Here is a 9,151-nt window from a genome sequence, read left to right as displayed (position 1 = left end):
TACCTGGCAGAGGGTCAGTGCAACCAAGCTGAACCCCGAAGGGGGACTGGATTTCAGTCGAAAAGGGGGACGCCCCTTCCAGGTGGAAGGGACAATGTGATGCCAGCGCCCCCACTGTTCTCTGTTCTCTGGTCACTGCTCCGTCCTCTTTTGTGTCAGTCAGGGGAGTCCCCAAGTCACCGTTCTTTCAGATGGCTCCTTTTCAGAGGGACATGGTGGCTGATCCCATCTCCTGCATCTTGTCCCCTCCCCCAGCCTGATGTTAAACATCCTCACAGTTCCCCACGAACCTCCACTCCTCTGAGCTTACAGATGGGCGTCTGAGGAAGGATTTCACTCAAAGAGGTTATGCTTCTTTTAAAATGCTATGCACATGGATGAAATGCGTGTCCTCTTGAGTGTCTTTAAGCTCCAAACTGCAAGGGTGAGGGATCTGGGCCCCCGCCCTTGTTCTCCTTTGCTGTCACAGGGGCTCCGTCTTGCTTCCCTCTATTTGGAAATCATCTTCCCTCCCATCCCCACCCCGCCCCCACACAGTGGATCCAGAACTCAGAGCCCTGCTGCCAACAGGATTCTGCGTCCAAGGCAGTTGTTGGAGGGATACGCCTCGGGTTCAGAGCCAGGGAAGAGCCCAGCTGCGATCCAGGAGACCCTGGGGTCACAGAGAAGCCAGTTCATTATCATCAGCCTCATTATTATTGTCGTTTGTCCTGTTTTATTCCTGCTTCTACTGTGAGCGAGCTTGGGTCTGTCATCTGGCCTGTAATAAGATGACTGGCCACAAGGGGGCAACAGGAGGCAAAACTTTACCTGAAAATCACTCCTAATTGCAGCCTTCCCAGACCGTGAATTACAGAATCCTAGGAAGAGAAGGATCCCACCCCCACCCCCGCACCGTTGTCCCTAGACTGTGTCCCAGAAAAAGAAGCCACAAGGCCATGGCTGGTCAGAAGAATGAGATAGAACTAGAATCCAAAAACCCTGCTTCCCTCCACACCCAGCACACTATGGCTCAGGCCCTGAGGGGGGCCTTGCTCAGAGGGGTCTGGGAGGAGGGAGTCCGTAAAATCTCCGTCCCCCATCTGTCTTAGGACTTAGGCTGTGGGGTGCTCAGGGTGGTTCATGGATCTCCCGTCTAACGGAGGAGCCAGGACTGACATACCCACACAGCAATCATCTGGGAAAACAACCCCATCACAGCGGGCTGCCCTACAGTCCCTAAGAGCAGGAGGAATCAGAGCAGGAGAGACAGCCGGATGGGCAGCTTCTTGGGGAAGGCCTCCTGGAGGCTGGGCTCATCCCACAGACACCCTCACCTCCCCGGCCGGGGCCTCTCTCACCAGGACCTTCTCTTGCCCCTCACATGTGCTCTGCAGTGGCCATGCACCCCTCTCAGCCTCAGTTTCCCTTTATGGCCTGGACAGCACATGACAGGACCAGATGTTCTTCCACTGTGACAGGCTGGGTGGGCAGAACACACTGACCCAGACTAAGGTATGAAGAGAGAGACTTTATTTTTTTTTTTTTAATTTTAAAAAGATGATGTTTATTTACTTGAGAGAGTGAACATGAGCAGAGGGAAGAGGCCGAGGGAGAGGGAGAAGCAGGCTCCCCACTGAGCAGGGAGCTCAATATGGAGCTCAATCCCAAGACCCTGGGATTATGACCAGAGCCGAAGGCAGATGCTTAACCAATTGAGCTACCCAGGTCCTCACAAAAAGAGAGACTTGAATCTGGGCTATTTCTGCTATAATTCCAGTCTAGAAAAGGAGGCAGGTGTCCCCTTTGTCCGTGTAGGGCCTCCCCTGGACTCAGAAAGCTTGGGGCTAGAGTAGTGAACACTGAAGCTGGAGGTCTCCAAATAGTCCCAGCAGAAATCAGGATTGCTGGAGCCCAGGGTTGTGCATGCGTTTTAAATATCTGACTGCCTTCTTCACCCTGGTGTCCTTGGGGTCCGAACAGATGGGCTTGTCCTGAACACTTATAAGCCTACACGAAAGGGAGAGGGAGAAAGTCGTCAGTGTGTGTCAGGGCAAGAAGGACTCCCACAGCCCTGGGATCACTCCCACAGCCCTTGCTCTGCAGCGACCAGGCCCCCAAGGCCCCCAAGAGAAGCAAGAAGTTGCCTGAAGTCACACAGCACCTCAGTGACAGATCTGGGACATCAAGTTTGTCGGCAGTGACGCTTGACTCCCAAGGCTCCCTCCCGGGGAGCCAGGACATTCTGCCCCTCACTTCAGCTGGCTCACTCCCACAGAAAGCCTAGGAACTAGGGGTGCCCAGGAGGCTCCCGGCTCAGATCCAAGCCGTGGGAAGTGACCACAGTGGCCTCTGAGGACCAGTGTGCCAGGGGGCTGCCCTGTCTCTCGGGGCTTCTGGTTCCCCATCAATTAGAGAAGAGGTCAAACCTCAAAGCCTTTCGGGTCTCATAGGGTGGGGTGCAGGAACCGCCAGGAGGAGCAGGGCTGGAGTGGGAAGGGGGCCATGAAGGCCCCACTCTCTCCTCTCCCCAGTGCCCCTTCTGTAGCCCTAGGGGCTGCCTTCTCCCAGACTCCTAGGAGCAAAGATGGTGGGGGAGGGGAAGGGGGCTGGGCACACTTACACGATGGCTTCCTTGGGACACTCCCTTGAGGTCCTGTACCAGCTTTTGAGCCTTCTGAGAGGAATGGCTCCTTTGAAGTACTCTAGGCAGCACTCCCGGCCCACGTTGGTCCCTCGTGCTATGGAGAAAGGAGGCAGGAGTAGGTACGTATGTGAGTGTGTGTGTGTGTGTGTGTGTGTGTGTGTGTGTACGTGTGTGTATGGACACATTTGTGTGTGTGAGGTCTCTCTGTGTGCTCTGGGGGGCCCAGAGTGTGTGTACATGTGTGCACGCATGTCTCTGTGTGTGTTTGGGGGAGCCATGTGTGTATACTGTTGTGTGTGTAGGCGCAGCTGTGTGTGTCTGCATGTGTGTGCCTCTGTGTGTGCACACACTCAAATGCCAGCCGGGGAACCACCCAAAAATGTCCTCTGGACCAGGCTCTGGGCTGAGCCTCTGCCTGCAGGAGCTCGTTCAGCCCTCACGGTGCACCCAGAGACAGGCTCCGCCACTACTGTATTTCACCAATGACTACACCGGAGCCCTGGGCGCGAGGACCCTTTCCTGGGCCTCAGCTTCCTTATCTTGCACAAGAAAAAAGTATCCAGCACTGGCAAATAGGCCAGCTGGTGATGTGTGGCTTTAATCAATGCCACGGCTGGAGTGTTTTCTAAGAAGCCCCCAGCTGTCCTCCGGCCATCCCCCAGGGTATAACTAACTGGGCTGGACTAATTCAGAGAGCTACGCCGACCTGCGTTTTGCAGAAGTGAGAGCCACGGGTGAAGGCTGGGGAACCGTGGCTGAGCGGGGCGCTAGCCAGCTGTGTTCCCACATCAGCTACCTTTCTCTTCCAGCTGCGGATAGACATCCCTCTATTCACGTGCTCCGGGAACCAGTGCTCCTGCCATCATGCTGATGCCCTTGGTGTCAAGAAAGACCCGGGAGCAAAACAGACGCTAACCAGTGCTTCCGAGAATAGGTCATTTTCCACTGTCAAAACCCAACCAAGGTCATTGCCTCTCAGTCACTGCAGAGAGAGAAGGGCCAGCACTTTGCTCCTCACTGAGCCAATCCCAAGCTCTGGGGTGGCATCTTCCCCACACACCCCTCCTCCTCATCCTCATACCTCCCTCAAAATCCTACTGCTGCCAGCCTCCCCCATCCCTAGAGGAATCACCGGGCTGTCCCTAATGCATAAACAACGGTCATTGTGGCCGTGATCTTGGTGCCCTGCCCCCTCCTGTCCCAGACCACATCTCCTTGGCTCTCACCTGCATGTAGGACCTGCAGAGAAGCCCCCAGGAGGAGCGTGAGCAGGAGCAGCATCTTCAAGGGGGTCATGGTGCTGCGAGCCCAGGAGAGGACCTGTGAATGTGGGTCCTTCTGCTCAGGGGGAGGTGAGGATGGCCGCCAAGCATGGAGGTGACCTATTTAACCTCTTTGGGGATCTGCCCCACCTCCTGCCGCCTCCCCCATACATCCTTCCCTACACCCGTGGAGTCTGAAGATTTTGAGATGATTCAGCACAAGTCTAGTCCTGGAATGTTTGTGGCTTTCCAGAGAATGGGCACTCCGTTGGGGACAGAGGTGGGGTGTGTGTGTCCGGGGGCCATGACAGTGACACACTTCTCCTTTCACAGGGACATTTCTTAGTTCCTCTATTAGCGGAACAGAAGAGCCTCCCCTACAAGGGGTTAAGCCTCTGCCCTGAGGCCGGTGAGCCTCCTTCATGCACCATGTCCTGTACGGGTGTGGGGGGTGGCAGACAGGCGGGTGGGAGCCAGTGGGGCTGCCTAGCCTGGGCCTGGAACGGGCTCCTGGGCTCCTGGCAGGCCTCCTGGGTTTGGGGGTATCCGCAGCCTGCATAGGCATGGGGGCATCTTCCCGGGGGTACCCCAGCTCCACTCATTCTGAGAAAGGCTTGAGGCCCAGACGACTTCCGCTGTGGGTGCTTCCCCAAGCTGGGCCCTGAACCACAGGAGACCAGAGCCTGGCAGGTTTTAATCATCATTTAGTCCAAATTGGCCCCCTGTAGATTGGGAAGCCTAGCTCCCCAACATGGGGTCCCTCACCCCGGGCTGCAGAACAGAAGGCAAGAATCTGCGAGGGCCCAGTCTGCCATGGACACGTAGCCAGGTTCCAGCGTGAGCCCTGAACAGACTTTCCATGCACCATGGGCCACAGCATCCCTGCCTCGGGCCCCTCCCCAGCCACCAGAGAAAACGGCCAACAGTCTGCTTCGGGTTCCCCTGGGCCAAGTGGCAGGAGCCCCTTCCTGGGAGGAGTGTCCTGGGCCCACTTCCAGGTGGCAGCATCTCAGCAGGGTGACCCCAGGCCCCACTCTGCTCTGTCCCCGAGTGACCAAGGAGATCAGACGACACCCGGGCCCACACCATGGGACACACGTGTTCCCCTCCCCACAGCCGGCTCTGTGTCAGCCTGACACACCACTGTGGCATCTTATTCGCAGGGATGATAACGGCAGCAGGTGCTGTCTGTGGAAACCCAACCCATGGAGGGGGAGGGGTGGTGCTCTCTGCCACCTTGCCAGTCCTCGCAGGGCATCTGGGAGAAGAAGCTATGCATTGGACAGGGGTGCTGGAGGGCAAGACCAGTGCTCCTCCTCCTCCCCTTGCCCCCACCCCAGGGCCACCTTGGCAGGCTGGTGCCACTTTGCATCCTGGTCGGGGAGGGGGAGGCACACCTGGTCCATGGCAGGGTGTCTCCTGAGCAGGGTCCTCTGTTATCACCTTGTTGTGTGACTTTGGGCAGCTCACAGACCCTCTCTGGGCCTCACATCATCACCCATCAAGGGACGTCTGGACCGTCCCAGAGGCCCCACCAAAACAGCCAATCCGAGCCAACTGGGGTCCTCTCAGTGGATCTCACACCAGCTTTCCTCCGCTTCTCAGGGTCACATCACCCACTCCTCAAGCCACCACCCGAGGGGTTCTTTGTCCCCAGCTTGTCTGGCTGGGCCCTTCTTCCTGTCTCTGGAACAGGCTGTAATTTGCACATGCAGCAGGGGTCCTCCTGCCTGTCGTCATCTTTGGCACCAGCTTCCTGCACGAGGTGGGGACAACCTCCACCCCAGAGGCTCACTGATCAGGCTCCATCCTGCAAAGTCAGAGGATGCCGCTTTGACCTGGAGAAGAGTCTGGGCTCGGAGGAAATATAAACACCCTGAGGTGCTTGGGGAGGGCCTGGTCCTGGGAGAGGCAGAGGTGGTCTCTGCTGATGCTGGCCCTCATGGGTGGAGTGTCTTCTGACCCTCTCATCCTCACGCCCTCCGCCCGGTGGCTTCTCCACCGGCCACAGGGGTCACGGAATGCTCTCTTGTGTTGGACAAGAGGGGACTGTAAGAATGATGATAAGCAACTTTACTAACAGCCAGACTGTCCAGCCCCTACCGCTGGGAAAGTCCCTGATGGGGGTTTGAGTCCCCCTTGTTCTGCTGCAGACTCAGAACTTTTCTCCAGAAGGACCCAAATTCCCCTGTCCCTTCTAGGGAATTGGTTGTGACAGCAAGAGCAGAAGGTTCTGGACTAGCTCTGGGCTGGTGCGGGTTGCCTGGCAAGGGAGGGAACAGAGGAGCAAACATGCTGTGCCCAGGGCTGTGGTGGGACAGGAACAGGGCCCAACCCCAACATAGGAATTTGCACATTAGATAAAGGGCTGTCAGACCTAGAGCAGGGAGAGAGGGTCCTTCTGGCTGAGAGACCTTGGAAGGCTTCCTAGAGGCAGTGGTCAGTGAACAGGTCCTTGTGACTGGGAGGATTCACACCAAGAGAAGGAGTGGTGGGAACTTCACAGAAGGGAAGCGCTTAGCACGGGCACAGAGGAGGGAATGTGCAGATAAATGAGAGAAGCAGGGGCACCTGGGTGGCTCAGAGGGTTAAGCCTCTGCCTTCAGCTCAGGTCATGATCTCAGGGTCCTGGGATGGAGCCCCGCATCGGGCTCTCTGCTCAGCAGGAAGCCTGCTTCCCCTCTCTCTCTGCCTGCTGCTCTGCCTACTTGTGATCTCTGTCTGTGTCAAGTAAATAAATAAAACCTTTAAAAAAAAAAATGAGAGAAGCAGTGCAGAACTCTGGTGGGGGACACGGTTCTGATGTGACAGGGAGACCGTAATGTCCGTGAGGACAGGGACACATCTGCCACCGTGTGTGTCCCTAGTGTCTGCACACTGTGGGGCCTTCCGTGAGGCTTGACCAAGACAGAGGGGACGGGACGAAGGACAAGGACAAGGAACCTGAATCCGGGGAGAAGCACTGGAGTGCAGAGCCCACCTCTCCACCTCTCTTTGGAGGCAACACAGACCAGGGACATTTTTGAGGTGGTTTCCTTGCCAGGGGTTAACTGGTTCATTCTTCCTCAGGTCTCCCAGCTATGAAATGGGTTCCTAGGGACCTTCCAGATGGGATGTCCTGAGACTATGAGTCTGGGACTATGCTAAGGGCCTCAAGAGACCTTTACGGTGTTGTGCAGACTCTAGAGCTCAGAGGTCGGGCTGGGAAATCAGGAATGCTCCCTGGAGGAGGCAGTGGTGAGGCAGAGTTCTACAGAGGGCAACAGAGGAGAGGGTGGCCAGAGGAAGGGCAAGGTCCTGGGTGGGAAAACAGGCCAGATGCAGGCCTAGTAGGACCACGGAGTTAAAGGGGAATTAGACCAGAGTGGGAGACAGAGGTTGAGTGACTGCTTGTCTCAACACCTCTGACTCAAGCTGACCAGACATACTGCCCATGCAGCGGCCACCCTTGCTGCCCCAGGACCGAGACCACAGCCATGGGGAGTCCCTTAAGGACTAGAGAAGATCAATATTTCCCCCACCATTGCTTGAAGGGGGTCCGCCAGCCAGATTCTGGGTACCTCGCCCTGAAAGAGAGGGAGGAATTTCTTCTGCCCTACCTCTGGCTCTGTTGTGGGCTGGGGCAGCATCAGCGATGCTGTTGTCACAACCCCAAGAACTTAGCCCTAAGCCATGGAACTGCACATGACAATAATCCCTAAGGTGGAGCCCATGTCAGCTGAGGCTCCAGGAGGAGAAGGACTTGCTGGGAGCATCCCAGTGAAGATCTAGTATTTTGTCCACAGAAATCTGTCCTCTGACAGCTGAAGCTAGACTTGTCTTATCCTACCTATGGTGGCTAAGATGTGAAGGTCCCAGATGTTATTTGCAGCCCCCAATCCCAAAATACATCCCACTGCCCTGTCCCAAGGGCCTGATGGGCTCACTGATGGATCAGCCTTCCCTCACAGGTCGTCAGTCTGCTTGAGTCCATGGGTCAGTAAAACAGGGGTATCCTTACCATGGGCTTTCCGTCCCCTCCCATGGTCAATGGGAAACACTTGTTCAGCAGGCCGCCTGCATGTGTCTTGAACCAATCCCGTTGTCACCATCCACATGGCCAACCATCTCCATCTCCCTGCTGGACCCCAGCCCCACGCTCATCTCCTAGCCCCCAGCCTTGCCACTCCAATCCACCGTCCTCTCTAAAGCCCCGAGGTCTTTCCAAAACGCAAATCTGAACAAGGCTCTCCCCTTCCTCAAAAATCCTTCCATACTTCCTCATCGCCCTTAGGACGAAGTCCAGATTCTCATTGACCATTCCAGCCTCTACTTCTGCCTCCAGCCCCACCACTTATCTCCTTTCTTTGTTCTAGCCACATGGACCTTCTTTCAGTTCCTTGAAAATGCCAGGCTCTTTGTATAGTTCTTCCCCCTGTCTGGAACTCTCTCTCCTGCCCCCCCACAGCCCACTTCCTTCCACTCCTACCCTCCTCAGATCACAGCTTAAACCCTCACTTCCTTCCTTCAGCCCTCACCTTCCTCTGTGAAGGTCCCTGGCTTCCCTCTCCTGCTCTCCTCACATTACACTGTGATCACTGGTTTGTTTGAGGGGTCTTACAGGGAAGACCGTGAACTCCTTGAAAACAGGATTTCTTCTGTGTTCCAACTTGCGGCTCTAGGACTTAGCACCCAGTAGGTCCTCAATAAAATATGTTTATTGAATGGGTAAGTGGTGGATGGTTGGATGGATGGGTGGGTGAATGAATGAGTGGATGATGGATGAAGGATGGGTAAATGGATGGATGGATGGATGGATGGACGGACGGATGGATGGATGGACACATGGATGGATGGATGAATATGCAGATGAATGAATGGATGGATGGATGGACACTTACTAATTTCTGAACTACAGCTTGGGCACAGCTTACATTCTAACCCAGGGCCTCCTTCACTCCAGAACAAATTATTTTTTGTCAAGTGTGTCTCACCAGTGTCTCAGTATCATGAGACACACCTGAATTCTCCTGTCATGAATGAGGCAGAAGAGTCCAACCCAGGCACTCATTGACTCTTGCCCCATCTAGTTTACAACCTCCTTGTGGGTTGTGGCCATTTCTTGACTTCCGTCAAACCCGGATTTCTTTGACTGTGGCTTTGCTCTCATTCCTTCTTCATCCCAGGAGGTTCTCCTTCTCTTAGTTTCATGCCCACCTCCTAGCTCTTTGTGTTCTCCCTTCCCATGGTGCCCTCCCCTCTGCTGACCACATGAGCTAGGGTC

At 55.6% G+C, this 9,151-nt stretch overlaps 1 protein-coding gene across 1 annotated transcript; it reads right to left on the bottom strand.

The window, feature by feature from the left end:
• Positions 1-1,591: 1,591 nt before the first annotated feature.
• CCL17 (C-C motif chemokine ligand 17) lies at positions 1,592-4,277 on the bottom strand. Its single transcript, XM_004744244.3, has 3 exons — positions 3,853-4,277; positions 2,603-2,720; positions 1,592-1,989 (listed from the first exon to the last, which is right to left on the bottom strand). The coding sequence occupies exons 1-3, from the start codon at positions 3,920-3,922 to the stop codon at positions 1,878-1,880; spliced, it is 300 nt and encodes a 99-aa protein (XP_004744301.1). The 5' UTR covers positions 3,923-4,277; the 3' UTR covers positions 1,592-1,877.
• Between the last annotated feature and the right edge of the window lie 4,874 nt (positions 4,278-9,151).

The sequence above is a fragment of the Mustela putorius genome, unplaced genomic scaffold (assembly GCF_011764305.1).
Source record: "Mustela putorius furo isolate JIRA1106 unplaced genomic scaffold, ASM1176430v1.1 tig00000174_pilon_pilon_pilon, whole genome shotgun sequence".
In the NCBI taxonomy this organism is placed as follows: Eukaryota; Metazoa; Chordata; class Mammalia; order Carnivora; family Mustelidae; genus Mustela; species Mustela putorius.
The sequence above is the reverse complement of the archived record's forward strand: the minus strand, read 5'-3'. Positions and strand labels throughout refer to the sequence as shown.